Source organism: Pseudochaenichthys georgianus, chromosome 23 (assembly GCF_902827115.2).
Source record: "Pseudochaenichthys georgianus chromosome 23, fPseGeo1.2, whole genome shotgun sequence".
Lineage (NCBI taxonomy): Eukaryota > Metazoa > Chordata > Actinopteri > Perciformes > Channichthyidae > Pseudochaenichthys > Pseudochaenichthys georgianus.
This window is the reverse complement of record NC_047525.1, coordinates 9,642,334-9,665,725: the sequence shown is the minus strand read 5'-3', so window position 1 is coordinate 9,665,725 and position 23,392 is coordinate 9,642,334. Positions and strand designations below refer to the sequence as shown.

Genomic DNA, 23,392 nt, shown 5'->3' with positions numbered 1-23,392 from the left:
GCTGCAGTCACACTGCTGGATGTCTCTGCACCTTAAGTAAAATAAACCAAATGTTATAAAACAAACTTTATTAAACAATGTGCTGAGCAAAGTTATGTTTGAACATAAATAAATGATTTAGCCGGTCCAAAGAAGATGCTGTCAGTGTATGTAGAAGCACGGTCCATTACATACATACATGTAGAAGGATAAGGTAACATGGTGTAGGTTTTACCAGTAGAGGGCACTGCTGTATTACAGCTGCAAATAAGATGTATATGCATATATTGGTACGGAGCATTTATAGAAACGTAACTCTTATTCCAATTATTTAACATTAGATTTAATGACAATGATATTCAGCTTAATATGAAAGCATATGACTTCAGTAGTATTAATAAGTGCTTAGTTATAGTCACAGTACTATCTATTGGAATGTTGGAATGCAATAAAGACATTTGTACAAATAAATTCTTCTCTCAGTAAATGTAACTATTGTTCTGACTGTATCAAACCAGCCTTTATCAAACATGAAAAAGTTACAAATTACCTTTTGGCTTTTGACATTCTTGGCACTTAGACCCTTAAAGACATTCACTAATGACCACATAAGAAAGTTAATCAAACATCCAAAAATGTAAATTTGGCAGCTATTGGTCTTTTACGGCATATGGAAAAGCTACCATGCACTACCAAATAGGTTGCCTTTACAGTCACCCTACTAAAGTCCTTCTTAAAGAGTCTTCTGTGTAACCCGTTTGACCAGACTGTCCTTTTATAAATCGATAGTCTCGCTGCAGATGCTGTAAGAATCGATTTGTCTGCAAACACTGATGAACTCCTCTTGAACGGATCGGTCTGCCTCAGACGACACGTCCAGGTCTAGGCTCTCCTGTGAGGCAGCGCCGAGTGTTTGGTAGTGCCTCAGTTGGTCAGAGTGGCCCTGGTGGCCAGAGGATGCCCCATGGCCTAAACCCCCTTGCTGCAGAATCTGCTGAGCATGTCTCTCTGAGCTCGGGCAGAGGACCAGCGAGGAGCCTCCGAAAGATTCACGGTAGGGGGAGTAAGAGGATGAGCTGCCCTTCCAACGTTCAGGAGAGGAACTGCTCGTGGATGAGGACAGGGAGGGAGATGGTGGAGCACCTACGAGAGTGTCTCCTTGAGATTGGGCGCAAGAGGGCAAGTGTTGAGAAGGCATCTCCACGCAGGAAGAGGTCCGATAAAGGCCAGGGTCCGCTGAGAGAGGATCACAAAGCCCTTTGCTTAGAAGTGAACAGTGGTTGTGTATTGATAGATCACTGCTGCGAGTAGGGCTGAAGAGGCTCATAGGAAAGAGGGCCTCATTGAAAAGTGCCTCGTCTATGCTGCGACGCAGGTTGATTGGCGAAGGCAGTCGCAGGTCTGTGGTGGAGTCACTGGTAAACGAGGATCCACCTGAGGGATCTCTGCCTCTTCCATTTGCAGGAGCCCCTGAACCCTTGAAGTCCAAATCCAAGTCCAGGTCTCGGTAGGCCAAGGCCCGGTTGCTGTGGTAGAGAAGGTCCAGGCCGTTCATACTGCTACCAAGCCTCTCATCCACCAGGGTGTAAAGAGGAAGGCTCTCTATCTCTCCAAGCCCCATGGTATCGACAATTGCAAGCTTCTCCTGCTGGCTCAGGGTCCACTGGTAGCTCCCAGGCATGATGGGCGACTTTGATGCCAACAGTTCAGTCCAGCAGCTCCCGGCAGCTGGGAGGTGGTCAGAACAGTAGACTGGTTGTGCAACCACCAAGGCCAAGGTGAGACAAACCCCGAGCTCACACAGTCTGCAGCTAAACTGAAAAGCCCACCATGGCCATGGGTGAAAGACCTCCTCTCCCCCTACAACACCCATAGCATTGAGCATTGCAAATAACTGCAGTCCTGCACAAGCTAAACAAAACAATGCTGACATACAGACTGTTACAGCTGCACGATTCCAGTCCCGGCTCTCAGCAAAAGGGCAGCGGTTGTAGCGCTCAGCCGGCGTTGGAGATGTGTTATTCAGGTGGTAGATGTGTTTTGAATCTGCCCGCACGTAGATGTAGAACACAAAATAGGCAACAGATAGAAATGAAGCCAGTGCTACAAAGGCTCCACGGGAGATAAGTGCAAGAAAGAGGCAATGGGGAGGCTTTTGAGTGTAGAACTTCAGTAAGGTCACTGGTCCAAATGCGGCACCAAAGTGCAGGACAACCAGGCAGGCCAGGACACAGGGTCTCTGGAAAGCTGAGTACGAGAGCTGCATTCTCGAGCGCATGGATAGGAGAAGGAAAACCAGACCGAAGGCCGCTGTTAAACAGGGAAACGGTGCTTCGTAGAGTATCAGTGACGCCTCTGTGGAGGGTAGGAGGTCCTGGTGGCCGTAGGCATCGTAAAGGAGCGAGAAAGATCTGGTGCAGCCAGCAGCTAGTAGAAACAAGCTAACCAGAGCAAAGTAACCACATCCGGATGGGCATCGTAGTGGCAAGCAGAGCAGATTGAGTGCACAGGCTAGGGTTAGCATTGCAAAGATGCAGCCAGCACCGTAAACATGCACATCCCAGGCCAGGCCCCACGCTGCCATGGCACTGTTCCAGTCGGTGTACAGCGGCACCAACATCGGTGGAGCTGGGATCAGGAAGGGTTCGTCAGTTTGGTTGGTGACAGTGGTGTTTTGTGTTGGTTTGATGTCCGAGGAGGTTGTGAAGTCCCAGTCGGAGAGGTTGCAGATCCCCGAGCGCTCTTGATTGCAGTCTGGAAGAAGGGTGGTGTCACTGTACCCCTCGTTGGACATCCAGTCTTCCGTGTCCAGAGTCAAAGTTGGAGTTTCTAGGGAAAATAAAGTAGAAATGTTTTTATCAAATGAGTTTTAAATAGCTGGATGGATAAGCAAATGTAATACTTGAATGAGAAATGATATAGAGAAATCCCACATCTTCAAAATGCTAGCAGCTTAAAACATCTACTTTTAATTCACTTAAAAGCATATTAATCATCCACTCATGAGATTACACAGAAGCATTTCATCAACATTCAAACTATCTTAGTCAGAGAACAAGTTGGCTCAGATCCAAGATGGTGAACGTGTGCTTTCCTCCTAATGTGCTAATCCTGTTTCGAGGCTTGTAGAATGGCAACTTCAAACTGTGTGTGAGTGTGTAAGAGAACAGCCCACTCAGAACCACAGAGCTCGTTTCTCTTGCATTACATCAGCCATCTGGAGTTTCCATGCGTACAGCTAATTATGATTGTGTTAGACATGTTGTTGCACTGCAAAGGAAATGGAAATTAAGGGGTAACCATGTGAATATGTGTTTGCGTGAAAATTAAAGAGACGCCTGCGAAGCTCATCTGAGCCGTACTTGTTTTTTTAGTTCAATTACTGGAGGATGACTTGCATAGGATATAGCACAAGTCACTTCACACGGCATAATGCTTCACAGACGGGCAAAACAATGTAGCCTCCTAGTCTCCTTACACTGAGTTTCACATCATAGCCCTTGTTCTTTTCCATAAAACATCACCGTCAACACAAACAAGATTTCTTCTAACTACTGAAAAGAATATGTCTAATAATGGCTCTTTTAAAAAAAGCAATCAAATGCAGATTATAACTTTACATCCTTCATTTGCACCTACACAGATCAGAGGCAATCACTTCTCCATAAAGAGACAGATGCTACCACAGAGGCGGGGACACATGAACTTGATAAACTGACAGCACAGTAAATCACACAGCAGGCAGATTGTACATTAATACGTATCTTGCTGTAATGTGTATGAGATAAAGACTTTATTAGGGTTTTCAAGGGGTATAAATATGTCCCGCAATGCCTGGAGAATAGATTATATCCAGTGGTAACGTTATGTGCCAGTTAAAGAACTTAAATGTGCAGACATCAGCACCGCAGAAACCCCTTAATCTTGATGTATAGATTGAGGTTGTCTCATTCATTTCCTAAATAAATCTGAAAGTGGATTCTTTGTGGTTTAGAGTTTTGTTTGAAGTCTTTCTCATCTGTCCTTTAATGTACTTTTCTGATATATATTCTTGTATTTCCCATCCCACCCTATCTGGGTTTCCTATTTTGCTCTTTGTTTATGATTTCCCTTGAACAGCCGCCTCAAAAGGGAAAACTCCCATAGGTGGCTTTGTTATTTTTAAACACGGACCGTTTTTCACTCTTGTCGACTGCCCTGATGAAGTCTCTTCTCATGCTTTGGTTATTCTGCTTTTGCTGCTTTTTCCTCCAATTCTATAGATCAAACGATGGCAGCTGCTGCTTCCATTAGATCTAACATGTGGCACGTTCTATAGGGAGGGGGCGAAATGGTTGGTGCCTGCTTTAAGCACTCGACATCACTGTAAATGATTCAAACAACATAAAGCCCCTTCACTTTTGTTTTATGTAATTGTTCCTTGTACATTTGTGTCTGTGTGCACTCATATCGGAATGTCTACCGGTGCGTTTCCATGCCTGTTCAATGTTGACATTTGCTATACTCAAGTACCCAAGTGAACAAAGCATTGTTCTTTTCCAGCCACAGATCCTGAAGAGGGGAAGATGATTTTGACAAGTGCTTTAGCATTAGCACTGGCATTGTCTGCTGTCTGCCTGTTGATAAGAAAGCCTTTATAATGTTTCCCTCATTCGTCTCCTAACCATCTGCGCTGAGTCACTCTCCCCGGTTGTGATAAAAACATCAAGCTTGATCAATTCACTTCCAGCTGCTGATGCGTCTTCTTTAACTGTAGCAGCACAGCAGATATATTTGAGACATCCTGAGCTGTCGTTGGAAGCTAAATCACATCCTTAAGGAAAAACAAGGATGGATGAGTTTTTGAGTTTCTTTGGTTTTGCATTGAGGGGCTGTTTTTTAATTGAACCCTGCTGAATAATCATTAGCAACAGTGACATGCTTTTGAGATAGCTTGCTTGTGTTTCATTGTCATAATGATCTTTCAGTCTAAAGCTATGCTAGCAGATCCCTAAGTCTGTTCAAGCTAAATGCTAATGCCAGCATGGTAACATGTTCTTGACAATGCCAACATTAATATTGACATATATGTATTAAATATATATTTTATAATATAGCTATGGAAATGTAAGGACAAACTCCAAATGTCAACATCACAGTAGCACTAGCAGGAAAGCAGGGGATCACCAAAGTTAGCATGGTTAGCATGAATGTCCAATTTAGTCATAATCTATCATAAGATATTTCAAATCGATCAGTGATGGACCAACCCACTGACCGACATTGTCATACCTAGTGCCTTGCCGTTTGTATGGCCACTAACCAATAGATGAATCATTGATAACAGCACTGATGTAATAATGTGGCCACTGCATATTGACTTCATACAGACTGCCTGAAAGCCGTGTCAGCGATACTCCGGTGTCATGTTGAGAAAATGAGAAGCTATTTTTAAGCTTGTTGAAAGTTATGACATTAGCAGCTTTAAATGAGGGCATTAAATATGTCAGTGCTCAAACAAACTTGCACCGTATGAGTGCACTGACAATGTCATCCCATCAAAACAGACAGCTGCATTGTGGGAAACGGGGCTGAGGTGTAAAACAAGCACACAGCTGAGAGGATTGCGAATGTGGGGGCCACTGATAAAGTAGGATGGGTTCAGCGGTTGACTCATTTGTCCGTTTGTTTACTTTCCAGGGCGATAGTGATGGTTTGCCTGGCCAAGTGGAAAACGTGACGGGTATTGAATTAGTGTTAAGTTTCGATACATGTCACATCCGAGCATGCGGGGCTGGCCGGGCAGCCTGGACGGGGTTTGGTATGTGGTCACTACAGTACACGGATCAGAGTGTTACGTTCCACTGCATGCTGCTCGGTCATCTGACACATTCCTGTGGTAACAAGTATCCCATGCGAGGGATAGCACATACATTACAGTCGAAACACAGCCTGAAAGCAAAGTGCCTGAGGACAAGTTGAGAAGTCATTTTAACTTGTAAAAAAGTCTAAATGTTATCTTTTAACTCTTGGAATTTTAGTTCCACTGAGTCTATCTTACATGTACCTTATCAGCAACAAATGGCAGACAATTAGCAAATGTGGCTAGTGAACACAGTGGTGCGTTTAGCAGATAAATAACCAGGTATTTCCCTCAGGAGTTAGGCTGGTAGAACAAAAGCAGAGTTAAAAGAGACAGTACGTTGAGCCATGATAGCGTTAGCATCTAAGGGCGATGTTTAGCAGGTATAGAAAGTACCACAAAACACAGAGTACAGCCAAGAATGATAGAAAGGTAATAAGTCATTTGAAAGTATTTGGTCTTAAACTACATTTTTGGAGAAATCACATTTTGAGATGATTACGGCGCATAAAGTAATTGTAATGCGTGTCTTGAAGCTAGTATCATTAGCATTTTGTGTGAACCCATGCAATTGCTTGTGGTTGAAAGACCTACTCTCGGGGTTGCAATAGCATGGCTCTACACATCATACATGAAGGTTTCATATGATCAACATGGCAATATTTCACTTTTAGTCCTTCTTTCACAAGGGCTGCAGCTAATAAGAAAAGATTATGATGAATATTTGATATATTAGTCGGGATAGATCTAAAGAAGATCCTAGAGCTGTCTTAAGATGATTTACTCAATAACTACAGCTCAACAGCACACGATATCAAAGATAAATCTGAAAGCGAGCATGCACACATTATTACACAACCAGATGCTAGTCATTTTCAAAAGGTCTCATGTAAGGAACCTTAATCAGTAGACCGGCCGAGGTAATAAAGGTGAAGGATTCTTCTGGTGTTAAATGAGCACACACTCATTTTGTATTGGCTGCGTGTTGATTCTGCGGAGTGAAACTGAGAGCCACATGTAGGTTTTAACTGATTGCATTCATTTTCAATTTGGCTCACATTAGAAAAAGCAATTTAGGAGGAGCTAATGAAGAAGTTCATGAATACTGAGTTGTGTGGGTTTGGACACATGAGGTTGGGGGTTCATCTGCTTTCTTAACTCTTTGAGTAAATGCTGACTCACCTGCTATTGGTCTGTTATGCCAAATGGGAGGGTGGTAGGATAACTGTACATTTGGTCATGTGCTTAATGTTATCAACAACAGATATTAGCTTCAGGCAGGACACATTGAAATGGCCGACTGCTAACATTATTGTTTCCCTCACTCACTTGTGAAGCACCCAGAGCCCCGTAGCGCCCCGTCATTAGCGAGTGGCACATTTGACAGGTCTATTTTTGAAAGTCACTTGATTACATCTGCTATTCTGGGCAAGGTAATGTGGGTTACATCTGCTCCTGCGAACTGGGCTGAAAGTAGATAGTTTAATAAACATAGTTGAGTGGAAGTCAAATTCATTATGATGGACTAATCTACATGGGATTTGACATTTGAGAGCATACCACATTTTTCCAGTGGGATTATGAGAACCTTTTTGTGTAATTAGAGCAAAAGGGAGTTAGGGTAGACCTCCATTGTTGCCCAGAAATAATAACAATAGTTTATTTTGAGCCAATCCAACATACAATAATACACCAACAAGAGTGCAAGTCATATCACTCTGCTCCAGAAAATAGTCCCTAACAAATGCCCTGTTTACTTAAATTAGAACACTTTTTTTTATCGTAGTAAAATAGTGAGCTATTTATGAAAGTGGAACTATATGTTTTAAGACGTTTTACAGGCTTACTGTAGTAAAACTTCCAGGTGGCTGAAAATGCACTAATGAAAATATTGAATCTTTCCATGATTTTTTCTAGATATATAATAATTTTTCGGCCTAATGTTCATGTATGTTTGATCTCTAACCCAGTAATAAATCACACATCTATAATAAGATCAATTTGTCACCCTGCCATAATGAATAGATTCCAAAACAGAATCAATTATACTTTATTTATTGAAACTGACTATTGCAGCTACTCTTCATTTTGAAGCTCTCTACTGTCATTGGCCAGAGCTAAATCAATACTTGTTTGTGTTTTCAGTTTAAAGTCAGCTATTGTCACCAGATCAAAGATTATTCATGGGAAAGACATCTTTGTGGGCATAGTTCCCTATCTCTTCTGTTCTCAGGGGGTCTCACAGCTTGAATGAGCACTTTTCTCCTCCCGTTGGAAGTAATTAGTGGCTTCAGGCAAAAGATGCAGGGTAATTGTTTCTTTCAGTCCTCTGACAGATATTGAAAAATCTACAGGACAGCATATAAAACAAACAGCCTGCAGTCCTTTTACCACTGCCTCCGAACAGTATGGCAGTGCAAACACATTTTGGATTAAGTCTTTGTTTACATCTCAGGGGATTTGTTCGCTCACCTGTGCTTTGTGGCGGGGAAGTTGTTAGCAGCTTAGCGTATGGCGTGGAAACGTCTGCCAATGTTGAAGGAACCACACCTTCCTCATCCTCCTCATCCTCCTTGCCTGGCAGCTCTGGGAAAACAAATGCAATTTAACCTATGAGCGATCTCGAAGCCTGTGCTATTTAAAGAAGGACACACTACTGTAGCTCTCGTCCTAAAGCGGATTAGCACATTTCAGTTTGCCAAAAGAAAATGTAAACCCTCTGCGTTCTCTGCTCACAGCAAGTCGTCTGAGATTTCACACCGCAGAACACGGAAGGACTACATTTCTTAACCCAGTTCTGTCAAATGGATCGGCCTATTGCCCACTTAGTTGTAGCCAGTCATCCATAGCACAGTGGTCTGGTCCTCTGTAGTCTAATTACATTGACATCCTTGTGTGTGTGTGTGTGTGTGTGTGTGTGTGTGTGTGTGTGTGTGTGTGTGTGTGTGTGTGTGTGTGTGTGTGTGTGTGTGTGTGTGTGTGTGTGTGTGTGTGTGTGTGTGTGTGTGTGTGTGTGTGTGTGTGTGTGTGTGTGTGTGTGTGTGTGTGTGTGTGTGTGTGTGTGTGTGTGTGTGTGTGCGTCCTGCTCCATCACAAATCCAGATCCCAGACCTGCCTCGTAAAGATCACAGAGAGAGACAGATAGAATCATAAAGTAACGGCTAAAAGACTCTCTCTTTTCCCCTTTGGTTCCCTCGCTAAATATGTGTTCACAGACGGCACTCTGCACAGCCTTCGTGTGTTTTACAACAGTTACAGTTGCAAGAAAAAGTATGTGAACCCTTTGGAATTACCTGGATTTCTGCATAAGTTGGTCATAAAATGTGTTCTGATCTTCGTCTAAGTCACAACAACAGACAAACACAGTCTGCTTAAACTAATACCACAGAAACAATTATATGTTTTCATGTTTTTATTGAACACACCATGTAAACATTCACAGTGCAGGGTGTGAACCCCTAGGCTAAAGACTTCTTCAAGAGCTAATTGCAGTCAGGAGTCAGCCAACCTGGAGTCCAATCAATGAGACGAGATTGGAGGTGTTGGTTAAAGCTGCCCTGCCCTATAAAAAATACACACCAGTTTTGAATGTGCTATTCTTAAGAAGCATTGCCAGATGTGAACCATGCCTCGCACACAAGAGCTCTCAGAAGACCTACGGTTAAGAATTGTTGACTTGCATAAAGCTGGAAAGGGTTACAAAAGTATCTCTAAAAGCCTTGATGTTCATCAGTCCACGGTGAGACAAGTTGTCTATACATGGAGAAAGTTCAGCACTGTTGCTACTCTCCCTAGGAGTGTCCGTCCTGTAAAGATGACTGCAAGAGCACAGCGCAGAATGCTCAATGAGGTGAAGAAGAATCCTAGAGTGTCAGCTAGAGACTTAAAGAAATCTCTGGCACATGCTAACATCTCTGTTGACGAATCTACGATACGTAAAACACTGAACAAGAATGGAGTTCATGGGAGGACACCACGGAGGAAGCCACTGCTGTCCAGAAAAAACATTGCTGCACGTTTGAAGTTTGCAAAAGAGCACTTGGATGTTCCGCAGCACTACTGGCAAAATATTCTGTGGGCAGATGAAACCAAAGCTGAGTTGTTTGGAAGGAACACACAACGCTATGTGTGGAGAATCCAAAGGGTTCACTTTTTCTTGCAACTGTATAAATGAATGTTGGATAAGATGAGATATTCAGTGAGTGAATCTGATGGGAAGAGCTGACTCAGTGATGAAGCCTGGGACAGCAGGTACAGTGCTAGCTTATAACTTCAGAATTCATTTGAATAAAAGGAGCATAGGCCAGTGGCAGGAATAATGAGTTATAAACAGCTACAAGGCATTGCAAGTTATTATTGTTTGGTATAATCTAGGTCAGTGGTTCCCAACCTGGGGGGCGCCAAAGATCACAGGGGGGGTGCCAGGCCTCAGATGATTTGAGGCCAAATATCATATTTAGACTTTTTTTTTATTATTTTAATTTGTTTACATATAATTGTAAGGCAATACATGCCTTGTGTTAGTAGCTATTAAAGGCATAAAAAGACAGAAATGTAGAATTCTTTCTTTAATAGAAATGATTCTTCTGCCCGTAAAGTGTCCAAACCAGGCTTTTCTAGATAAGCGCATTTTTAAAACATAGTCATTGTCCATGCCGGTTTCAGATTATTTGTCACAGTTGCTCTGATCAGATCGGTCTCCTCCATTTTGTAGATTATTTACGACTTTTGAATCCACATAAACACATCGGCAAAATCCGGCTTACTTTGAGCATGTGTTTTAAACAGTTTAATCCCTTTGTGAATTGTTTCCACTTGCGCCGTCCTTTAATTTCTTCATACAGCGGGAATCCAAATGAATGAATCCTGAGTCCAATAGCCATCAAAGTCACTCCAATAGTGCTCCTTAATTACGCTTTCATCCTCCTTTAACAAAATACTTCACATTCATCTAGTTTGTGACAGTAGTTGTAGCATTTTTGAGACTTTTAAACTTGTGGGGGGGGGGGGGAGGCGCAACTTCCAACGGGAGTCATTTGGGGGGGGGCTCTTGGGAAAAAAGGTTGGGAACCCCTGATCTAGGTCATGCTTAGAGCAATGCAAGTTCATTGTAAGTTTTCAAATCAGAGACTCTTCCAAACAGCTGGAAGTCTACACGCCTGCACAGTTTATTTCACGAAAAATCATTGTTGCTATATTTTGAGCCAGATACAATAAATCTAAATATAAGAAATGTAAGTTAGATTGTCTAGTTTGAGTTGTGTTTGTTTGCAGAACTTTATGTATTCGTTTGAAAATTGTAAAGGTGCCCAGTGGAGTTTTTCACCAGTTTGAGCATCATTTTCTTAAAGGTCACCTAATGCAAAATCCACTTTTGCATGTATTTTATACATAAATGTGTGTCCCCTCTGTGTTAATAGATTTAGAAAGTTCCAGGAACAAAGATTCTCTCTCTTTTTCTCCTGACCCATCTACATCAAAACCCATCTGAAAATGAGCTTGTGGACACTTTGTGATGTCTTTTTCGGGTTGTGCATCCATTTGCCAGTAACCAACCAAGGTAACACCCGCCCACTTTATCACCTGAATCTCCTCCGAGCACCATTGTGTTTTTTAAACCAATAACTTAACAGAGGGGCGGGGCCAGCAGCAGCTTATTTGCATTTAAAGCTACAGATACAGAATCAGCACTTTTGGAACAGGGCTGAAACAGAGGGGTGTATAGCATGCTACACTGATCTGTTTGTTATTTCGAGCCAAACACCTAAGAGACATTTTTTGTATATATCTGCGACCTATAATTTATTGTTGAAAGATAGTATAATAGGGGACCTTTAAGCAATGAGTCCCAGTGTTTGCTGCACACAAGAACGCACATCACAACATACACGCTATTCAGTTGATTCATTGTTGGAAGACGATAATGTTTGTCAAAACTTAGCAACTGAGCTCACTCACTCATGGACGGAAATCACCTCTTTAGCACATCACAAGCAACATTTCTGATGACTGGCTATTCACAGAGACCCTGCTGACAAAGTAAATAAAAGCAAAAAGAGATGAGAGGTTTTGCTGAACAGCTCATCATTACACATGTGCTGAATTGTCATTTTACTGATTTAGTTTACTGCGTCATTTCATATGGCCTTTGTGACCTTAGAGCAGGGGTGGGGAACCTTTTTCCTCTCAAGGGCCATTTCAATTTTTTCAACATCCTCCAAGGGCCGTACAGATTTGACCTCTGCTTATAAATACTAAAATCACAGCCCATTCATTTGGCCTTTCTTTCATGCTGTGCAAAGACAAAAATATATATTTTTTTAAATGTTGAAGTTAAAAGCATCAATTTGGTGCACTTTGAGAGCAAAATGAAGAGATCTACGGATACATCTCTCAACACCCATATGAAACAGAACTGAAAGCAGATTTATTTTTCTCTATGGATATTTTACAAATCACTCCCCTTTCAAACTGTATTCTTGTTTATTAATAACCACTTTTTTGTACTGTCATATAGTATTTTATACCTATTTACTTTATTCTCTTATTTTTTTACAACTATAATGATCATATAAAGATGTGCCTTTACCTGACTGGTTGTAGAAAAAGCTTCTTGTATTCGTTAGCATAGCTAGCTAACCAGATGCTAATAAGAACACAGTTATTGACTGTATAAGAACAAAGTTATTGACTGTATGATCAGTATGACAGATGAACACATCGCCACTGGGCAACTAAAGACACAGCCACGCAAAAACTGCAGCATGTGTACGGCTCCTTATGGGTACTGCACTTTTTGGAAGTGCCGGAGCGACTTTCTGGTGCTCCCCGTCAGAACTACACCCCTGTCAGAAGAGACATATACCACGTGATGACACGTTTGGCTCATGTTGTGTTCATGGACCCTGACATTGGCCAGGAAAAACAGGCACTCGCTTGTTTAATTTGTTTGCGGTCTAGATTTAAAAAATAAATAAAAAAATCTTTTTTGTGTGTGTTTATAAATTACCTCGAGGGCCGTACCAAATGGTCTCGGGGGCCGTATACGGCCCGGGGGCCGGAGGTTCCCCACCCCTGCCTTAGAGTATGACGTTCTGTCTGTTGTTCCTATTTTTTTAATTTAGGTTTCAATCACACTTATTGCCAAACTATCATTTAAAGTGGCACCCACAGTGGGCAACATTGTTGAAGTAACGAAGGCCCTTTAACCACGGTAGTTATTCATAGTGTTTACATTTTCAGAGGCTCCTCATTATCTTTTGCTTCCAGAAATAAGGAACAATGGAAGACGATGGAATCCATTACACTCTTCTTTATCTGCGTACAGTAAGCCCCGAGTGAGCTTGTGAAGAGTGTGCGGCTCTGTAGCAAACACCCTGAGCTTAGAGTGATAGCACAGAAGAGGAAAGGCTTGGATAGCGGTACATTAGAGAGTCGGAAGCGCGTAATCAGATGAAGAAAAATGATTAGGACTCATCCAAAATCTACTTGCACAAAATGTCATCATGCTGTTGCTAATTTGGTTCAGTTCTAGGATAGTTACTAGGGGATTTTCAAACTGCTTTACACCGTCTGACTTTAAAAATCAGTATGAATAGAGGTGAAAAATAATCCCTATTGTTCTATAATTGCGTATTTGTATGTGAAATCCGAAAAACAAACAGGCCAAATCCGTCCAGAATTGTATAACTCATGGACTCGGCTAAAGTCATTATGAGAATATTAACATAATATAAAGTCACCCCAGCCTCCATTAGCATTAATTCCATTTTCCCATGTAAATTCCACACTGGGGCATCACATATTCATGTCACGTGCATCTCCATGGAAATCCATTTCCTTAATCAGTTTATCTATCAATGGCTGTGCTTTAGGTTTTTGGTATCTCTCTGGTCAATTCATCCTTGCACGTATTAATGGAGTGTGTTGAGGCTGCTGCTTATTAGTGCGACATACAGTAATGAAAAGGGTGGGAGGAGGGGAAAGAAAGAGCAGGAGAAAGGAAAGCTTTTTGGAAGAGAATCTACAGCAGTGGCTATCTGCGAGGGTTTAGAAAGCCTCCATGTTCAGCCCCCACATCACAACAGCCTCTGTGTTGTGTTTCTGCTCTCTCATGATTGCCCTTGCTATCAGTTGTCCTTTAGTGGAGGACTGGAAACAGATGCAGAGCTGTTTTTGTTTTTTTAGATACCTGACAGCGTTCTCAAGGGCATCGCCACATGGTGAACACCCTCTCGATCAATGAAAACCCGTTTGTGTGATGAAGATGTTCCACACCTCTAGCAGGGGAGTGATTCGCCCTGTGCAGCTTAAAATACACCACAGCACACATACAGAATGCTCACTTTGGGATAATGTATGATAATGCAGGGGTGCCACGCTTTCATTTTCATAATCGTCTCCTCCTATGTCCTTTGGCAAGGTGGGAGTGTTTAAACACTGTAAGAGTCCAGCCAAACACCACACTAAGCAGACTACTATGATGCGTAAATGCACCATATTTGTAATGGGTTTCATTTCTCCATGGCTGACTAGAAGCTTCCCTGATCCCTGTCAGGACATTTTCACCCTTCAGAGCAGCCATAGCCGTCTGTCCTTGGGAAAAAAGTGACAGGGATGTGTGTTTGTACAGAGGCAAAAAATAGCAGATGAGGGGAACGGGGAGGGACTAGACTAAATGGCGAGAAGCATGTTCAGCATCCATGAACAGCGACTGGCGAGCCGATGGTTCCACTGGAGAGGAGGTGATTTCGCTGAGTGTGCGCTTGGAATACTGATACATGGCCACAGCAGCCCCCCCCCCACACCCAGCCCCAACCCCTTGTCTTTCCTGTATACCACCACACGGTGCACAGCTGAAAACAAGTGCAGACACAACACTGGGTAAAACAATCAGCGTAAAGCCGAGTGGGAGATCTCATTCCAGCACTGGGAGAAAACATTCCCCTCCAACCTGTTCTTTAAAGCAAATGAACTGTTAATGTTACTTTACTTATTGTGAAGAATAGATTGCTATCTATAAGTCTCTAAAAGCGGATGTCTTAAAGTTGACCTCTAAAACACAAATTGACGATCTTACATCAATGTATATCTTCTAGCTTTTCTCAAGCTTCTTATCGTATCGCATGAGAAAGATATTGTCATATGATTGAAGGCTCCAGATGAACTACTAAATCGATCATACCGAGATATATTTTCGAGCAATAAGCTAAGCGCTGTTTAAAATATTGACAAATAGGCTTTGAAAATATGTGATTCCGTTTTGGGTTTACAACCGTAAAAATATAGTTTTTATTTTGAATGGCAAACTTGGTGATCACATATAATTGTATTGGTCCGTTATTGTTTTTGCACTATGGTTTAGGCACTATCTTTTGGATTTGATCATATGTATGTGAACTGATATAAATGGACCATTTGGTGGCAACATCTAATTTATAGGCACCCTGAAAATATCAATATGCCCTACATATTGCAAACACTACTCTATGTAAACATCCTCCAAACAATCATGCTTTTATGATACGGACACAGTCTCTCAGGCTTAGAATAATCGACTCATCATTTTCCTGCCCGACCTTTGACCCTCCATGATAAATGCGTCTGTACCTGGAGGAGGCCCTTCCTCTGAAGGCTCATTAGGCATACAGACACCAGACTGCCACCAGTGCTGGGGGATGGGCCGTGAAGAAAGAGGTACTGCCTCAATGTCGTGTCAAAGACTCCTGGAACCTACTGGCTACCAGAAGCTATTTCAGATCATCATCTTCCCATTTTGCTCCTCTGTGAGGAACAACAGCCCCATTGAGCGGTATTTCAATCCAATACCCTCTCCTTCCATTCACTGAAGTAATGGTTTTAAGCTATGTTGGATTGTATTTGTGGCTTTAAAACTCATCATACACTGTACACTGCATCCTTTGATGCCATAACTATTTTAATAAATACTTCAAAGTATGTGGGAAGCAAGAATTGGAAATACAATAAAAGATGAATGCATTTTGATGGTTTTGATTGCTATGTTGTGGATTGACTTCCATTCCTGAAAGCCGTCATGTTGCTAACATGGTTTTCCCACAGGATTAGTAACCTAAGCAAATATCCATCCAATAAATCCTCCTCCTAGTAATAACACACATCAAACTCTACCTTTAAGAATCTCTGTCCAAGCAACGCAAACACAAATTCCAACACATAATCATTGTTTACAATCATGTAAATGTTGATTCTAGACTCGCCAATTTCACAGGGTTTCAAGAAGATCTATATTTATGCTGATGTCGGCCCTTTGACCGCTCACCATGTCAGAAATGTCATTGATCGAACCCAACTGCTAGTAGCCTTTTGACAGCCAGCTATTGAACACCTAAAACCTGCCTTCCACTGATTGATCACATCTATAGAGTCAATCCAGCCTCCATTGATGTGTTGAACTTTGCTTACCTCCTGCTGTTGAGAAGTTAACCCTTTGGCTCTGGGTTGTGCTTGTTATGGATTCTGGCACTAATTTGTGATCGATCCCATTGGCAGTGGTGATTACCCCCGGCTGGTCCTCGGTGGGCCCCGACCTGGTCTCAGAGGAGCCCAGGTAAGCCTCACTTTGGGTGGGTCGAGTTCCTGTCATTGTGGCCTCTCCAGCACGGAGGGTAACACCAACAGTGGAGTCTAGTGGTCTTCTGACAAACGTAGTTTCTGAGGATGTAGCGGGAGTTATATGCCCCAGAGAGTGTGTGCTGGTCAGTGTGGTCTCCACCAGTCCTGGGGTTGTTGTTGTGGTTTGGACTTCTGCCCATGTCAACACTGTGCTTTCTGGTGCTATCGTCAAATATATCTTTCCTGTAAAATCTTCCGCCTCCTCTTTATCAGTGTGTTCCTCTGGGAGGTGTTGCGTAGTGGCACCCATGCTGGGCCCTGCTGCTGGTGGGGTGCCCCTCGGTGGGTGGGTACGTGATGCATTTTGTCCAGGAGGGCTTGTGCTGGTGGGACTGTTGGTGAACAGAGTGTTTCTGATGGAACTGCTTGTGGGAGAGAAGGAGTCTGAAACAAGAGTGTCATTGTGGCTCTGCGCTATGCTGCTGTGTGGAGAATCTGATGTCCCCGTGGGAAGTGAGTCCGTTCTTATCTGTGTCACGCTGGTTAGGAACCTCTGAGTGGAAGTGATGGGTGGATCAGAGGATTCAAGAATGCTCCCTTCGCCTGAACCCGAGTTGTCTTGCGAGGGATCGATTGGTTCTGTCAGACTTTCGGCGGTTGTGGTCAACGCAGCAGCCTCATCCTCACTGTCCCTGCTCCCGGATAAGTAAGGAATATGGAAGGGTAGTGAGGGTAGTTTGGGTAGTGAGGGTAGTTCGGGTAGTGAGGGAATCGAAGGAAACTTTGGCATAGATGGGGTCCACCAGTAGGAGCTTGTTTTTTTAACAGGTGGGTCTTCTCTTGATGCCGTTGGTCCCCAAAGGCCCTCTTCGTCGGCCACAGCCTGCTTGTGAAGTAGCAAAAAACACCAGAAGCAAAAAGCCAAGGTCCGGAGGAGGCGAAGCATGCTGGCGACAGTGGCGTATGGACCGTTCACATGGTGTTCTCCATTCCCCTGCTCCCTGAGGCGGGTTGGGCTGGCTCTCCGGCAAAATGGCCTAAAAGACAAAAACACACAGGACACTCAGTGACACACTTTATCCACTCTCAGGCAGTTAAATTTGAGTTGATGAAAACTGCGACCTGCTTTCTCAGCTGAAGTAAATCAAGTATAGAAACTATGCCAGCCATCACACACTGCCTAAGTTAACAAGCTAAGACAATATCTTACCCTCCACAAATCACAACAAGACTTTGGTAATTATACAATTAGTAGCGTCCCGTTATGTGGGGGTTAGTATTTATGTCATGCTGTCTTGCTGTGTGTGGGCGGCTACAAGGACTGACCAATTAGAAGACTGAAACTTAAAGGACTACCATCGTAATGTATAGTACTCAGTGAGGAGTGGTCAAGAAATAATGTGTGTGTGTAGGGGAGGGGGGGAGGTTAGTAAAGAATTAGGGTCCGGGTTGCCAGCATAAGAAAAGAGGGACCTCTTTTTCTTTTGTGGAGCTCAGAGAGGTTCAAAGTCACTCGTCTGTTGCCTCAGTGAAAGGACTGGAGCACCAAAGGAATTTCCCCTGTGAGAACAACAACCTGTATGCCTTAGCTGTACTTACACCCCCCCTCCCTCCACTCTACCCCCAGCTCTGGCCTTGTTCTCTTTCAATCTCGGATGTATTTGTTCTTTAAAGCGGAGGGAAAGATCTGTTTGTGTGGGAAGGCAAAGAAACATCAATATTCACTGAAATCTGCCATCAGACTGAAGTTCTCTCCTGCTTCTCTATCATGCTCTCTTTATGAGTGTCCTTTTACACTTTCCATCTTCTGTTCTTCTCTGACAAGTTTATTTATGACCTAGTCCACGCCAGTTCTCTCTATCTTCCTCTAAGTTATAGATTTTTATTGTGTATCCATCAACAAGATCAATCAGTCCCTACCATCAGAGACTCTTGCTTGCAGAATCTGTGCCTGCCATCTCCCCTCTGTTCCCACCTAGAGGGATGAAACTAGCCATTGCACAGTTAGATGCTGAGATATGAAGTCTGTGGGCGGTCAAACGTAAAGCTTCCCACACACTCTCCAGTTTGAGCATTTTGACTAAACAACATGAAAACCGGTTTCCAATGAAGTAAGGTTGTCTTTGGATAACTCCGACCTCAAGCTTTCACCAACCAGCCCGCACTTGGTCACATTTGATGCGCACAGAGATATGATTGTAAATGGATTTAGATCTGACTCGGCATGTTAGAGCATGTGTACTGGTTCGCCCACATGTACTGCTCCGTGGAAGGCACACACACCCACACACTTTGTTCCCTTTTTCAAGACATGTTGCTAGCTACTTATGATTGCCTACATAATGGCTAATAAACTATTAAAAGCTGCCTTTAAAGCAAAAGATGTCTTGTTGAGTAACCAAGTTTATTTATAGAAACATTATAATTAGTTTTGAAGCTTGGGGGAAATGATCTTTTATCCTTGATTGCCTTTGTGTTGATCTGATGCACAACTGATCAATTATTTAAACAGAGGGAATAGTTTTGTCTTGCTAACATTCTCACATGTCGCTCCAGTATCACTTTTACAAGTTCAGGACATTTAATTTTAGGATGTGTCGATCCCATTCTTTCCACTAACACAAGCATTTACATTGCTTTTTATTACTTTTTTAAATTAGATTCAAGTTATTTTCTTAGTGAGGGCTGACTCATCTTATCTTGGCACTTTATGAAAGATTATCCTCCTCAAGTTGTCAGAATTGAATCCAACATATCATAGCATTATATTGATCTATTAAAGCCCCAATAAAGAATATCCTTAAATGAATAATAATGTGCACATATCACGTTTGAAGGGTGTTCTACCATTAGCTACCGTATATCCCGCTACATGAACTCCATTAGCAGCACTAATTGATAACATTACTAGCAGTGAAGCTAACACAATATGTGCAGTGCTAGCCACACCACAGCGTGTGATTTACTCTCATTCCAGATTGGGCCTTTAACTTTCTTGACACCCCTCGTCACCACATCGAAAACAAGCCTTCTGGTTTGAGCAAGTGGAAAGGAACTATAAAAAGTGTCAGTTGGGAATTTCCAAGTCCCCCTCTATTGTTTCACTGGCGTTTGTTTGGCTGCTCCTGACAAAGACACTGTAGTGGAGAGAAGGGCAGAGAGCAAAAGACAAGGGCAATAGAGGAGAGAAAGAGAGACAATGACTCCATATTGACGTGCAGTTGAGGCATCGGTCGTCAAGGAGAGTCAACTCTGCTGCAGTCTCCCTAATGCTCATTTGAGTTTGATGCCAAAGCCTCTTTCATTAACTCTGTAAACAGACTCCCGCCTTCCAAGTGTGTGTGGGTTTGTGAGAAGCCCCCACTCTCTCACTTCTCCGAGGACCATCAGCCATCTTGTTCTCAATCAGCCTCCCACCTGCTGTAACATATTTCTCTAAATGACTCTGAGGGCAGAGTTGCAAGCCCCTGCGAGAGCATGTTAAGGCCACTGTAGTAAATCTAACGAGAGAGAAAGATGAACATCGGATTGTCTGAGAATGGAAAGGGAGAGAAACGGAAAGGTGTAGGACTGAATAAGAGTGTCGCTGCTGAGGGATTGAAATGGAGAGGCTCTCCACTGAGGGGAGTCCCAATTGGAGACGGATTGACGGCGTGACCATGTCATTACTACTTAACACACTTGCTATAAGCGTGTGAATCAATGGCTCCGTCCAGCATAATGGAGTAATTCACCTCCCTGCAAATGGCTGCTGTTTGGGGAGACAGTTCTCTGAATGCTCTGTGTGGGCGTGTATATTTACAAGCACTAGTTCTCACTCTAGAATTATTCCTATGGTAATCTGTAGGTGCACTTGTGTTTACATCCTCCCACGTGCTGTTGGATTGCAGCTCCTTCACATCTCAATGCTCTATCTCCCATCGTTTTGTTCCTGTTGTCCTCTCCTGACTTTGACGCTACGCAGGGATGTCAATATTGCAGGAATTCAATCTGACTGGCCGCTATACGCCAGCAGGGATTTATTTGTGCGTAAAGCAGTACATTTGAAGGGCTTTATGAAGTGTTAAAGAGCGTAATATAGAGCCCAAGTGTCGGACTATCCATCTATCGATCCATGTAGGCGTCAATACGGCCAGGGCAGAAACCACCAAGAAGAAAACATGAATTTAAGATGATATATGTCCTCAAAGACAGAACTACAGTCTTATTTGTTTTCTTTCAGTCTGTGACGAAGATGTCACTGTGGACTGACGGCTTCGGGCCTTGTACTATTGCACATGTGCTTTTATTTTGAAAAGTGTTTCCCTGTCCCCATGTCTGTTACTCCTGACTGTGTGCACCTGGTGCCCTGTGTTGTCTCCTCCCCCCCTCACCTGTGTCTTGTTGTGCTGATTAGTGTGTAGGTATGTAGGCTCTGTTTCCCCTGTCTGTGTAGGCTGGTAGTGTGGCTGGGATCCTTGTGGCTGGTGACTGTGTTCACCTGGGCAGCGATATTGAGGCTGTGTACCACAGCGATGAAGAAATGCCCACACCGGGTTATATTTGAATTCTCTGCCTCTGCCTGCTTGCTTACTTGCTTGGTCGGGCCGCTCAACGGTCAGCTTCACACAGTCAGCTTCACACAGTCAGCTTCACACAGTCAGCTTCACACAGTCCCAGTAATCATTTAACAATATCAATACTGTCATTTAAAATGAATCCCTCGTATTATTGGCCTCCATATTTTGCGATATTACATTTCCACTGGCTAGTGTCTAAAAACAAGAGCAGAAATGTGTTGTTTCGCACATTTTAAAGGAATAGATCAACAGTTTTGAACATCTTTAGGAGGATCTTGCACTCCTATATCTGTCTTGGTAACATTTCTCTCACTGCTGTTTGTGTTGCATCATTCCCCATCGAAGTGAACTGTTATTCCTTTCTCTCTCTCATACCCTCACTGCGTTGTACCAGGCCCCCACAGACATGATGCAGCCAGCTTCAGTCAATAGTCCCTGGTAATGATTGCTGCTTGTGTCCAAGAATAGACGCCTCTGGTCAAATAAGCAGCATCACGGGCACGACTCCAACAGGTAAGCTTTCCAACCAAACATCCTGAGTCGTGCTATTTACATGCACTCTTACAAATCCCATCTCCACACGCAACACTCCTCCAGTCACATCAACAGTGCAGTCAGAAACTTGTTGATTCCCTCCAATGTTCCTTTTTCTTGGTCCACTTGGGCTCTCCTCCCACTGTCCATGCCTCAGATACTCCACCTCTGTAAGCCCCCACGTTGAGCACTGATCAAACATATTCCCATGTATGCTTTAGAAGGACATTAACAGTGGCGAGCTAATGCTTGTGTTCGCCCTATAGCTTACGAATGCCTGATTACAAAAGACGCTCTCAAACCCAGGCGCTCCACCGGCTGCCTTTGCCATGGTGACAGCTGAAGCCAAAGACGTCTTGCTAATCCCTGGGATTTCAGCACCTTTCGGGCTCCGCTGTTCCGCTTGTGGGAGTGTGCTGCACTCACATGCAAATGGACAGTCACACACACACATAAACAGACACACACACACACACACACACACACACACACACACACACACACACACACACACACACACACACACACACACACACACACACACATAAACAACCCATGCCTGCAAGAGCATTTGACTGTTTTGCTGACATCAAAACATTCCGTACATCCTTATGCTAACATGGATGGATATGATTACATAATCCAATAACGTGAACATTACAGATTTGTATCAATCAGGGATATCCAGATGACACATATAGAACACCCAATGTACACATTTTAGTATTGCCAATAGATTCCTCTGATCCCTGTTTCGAATGTGTATCGATGAATTTAGATCAACCACAAGCCTCATTCCATGTTTGAAAGGAAATGCAATATGTAAGTGTGTGTGTCAGTGGGTTTACCTATAGCTGCAGCTACAGTGTGTTTCTCAGCGTGTAACAGCATGCATATTGGAGTCAGACCCCACATCCCTATTCTTACAGCAGCTGTTCAACACACACATGCAGAGAGACCGATGAGACGTACCTGCAGATGAAGGGAATAAGAATCACAATCCAGAGCCAGCTGTGGGTGTGTGTTCTGCAGAGGAGACCGTCTCACTGAGCCAGTGTACGTTCGTCTGTGTGGAATTGAGTTCCAGTCTCCCTCCCTCCCTCCCTCCCTCCCTCTCTCTCTCTCGTCCTCTCTCTCTCTCCCTCTCTCTCTCACTGCATCAGTAGTCCACTGTGTGGCTCCCATCACAATGCCTTTGGTCACACCTCAGCGAGCAGATTGTTCATTAGCGGAGATCGCCCAGTGTTGCGGACACTGGAAAACAGTGTCAGGCAAACACACATGCTGAATGTTACAATTTTCAGCTTTCACACATCTGTACACCCGCTGTCAGCTGGTTGAGTCTGAATGCAGCTGTTTCCAAGTACTATATTTGACTCTACACAACCAGAATGCTGATGTTGACATTTTGGCTGTGCAAACAAATCCACTCCACAGAAAAAAATCCACTCATATTGAAGGTCCCATGTCATGGCCATTTCTACTGATCATAATTCCATTGTTGAGGTCTACTCAAATACATTTACATTGTGCAATTTTCCAAACTCACATTGGTTTCTCACCGGTATTCACTCTCTGTCTTAATCTAATTTATAACAACGTGGGTCAGGTATTGACATCATCCACATCAACATAGGTGTACAACCCAGAATTATATTCAGTCACTCCTTCTGCAATATCTGTGACGGGCTACTGAGATACTCTTGGTTATGTCAAATGTACCTTGGTTAAGGTTAGGCTACGGTTACAGTTTATATAAATGTTTATCTTAGAGAGAAAACACTAATCTGATGCATGAAAGTAGCTTATGCAGTATTCCAACCCAGTCTCACGGCATTTCGTGTTCACCAACACGATTTTTAATCTATTGATTCGTGTTCACCAT

At 43.1% G+C, this 23,392-nt stretch overlaps 1 protein-coding gene across 1 annotated transcript; it reads right to left on the bottom strand.

Moving 5' to 3' along the window:
- Nucleotides 1-51: 51 nt before the first annotated feature.
- Nucleotides 52-22,562, bottom strand: prrt4b (proline rich transmembrane protein 4b). Its single transcript, XM_034112431.1, has 4 exons — nt 22,480-22,562; nt 16,265-17,451; nt 8,294-8,407; nt 52-2,808 (listed from the first exon to the last, which is right to left on the bottom strand). The coding sequence occupies exons 2-4, from the start codon at nt 17,358-17,360 to the stop codon at nt 755-757; spliced, it is 3,264 nt and encodes a 1,087-aa protein (XP_033968322.1). The 5' UTR covers nt 17,361-17,451; nt 22,480-22,562; the 3' UTR covers nt 52-754.
- Nucleotides 22,563-23,392: the final 830 nt, after the last annotated feature.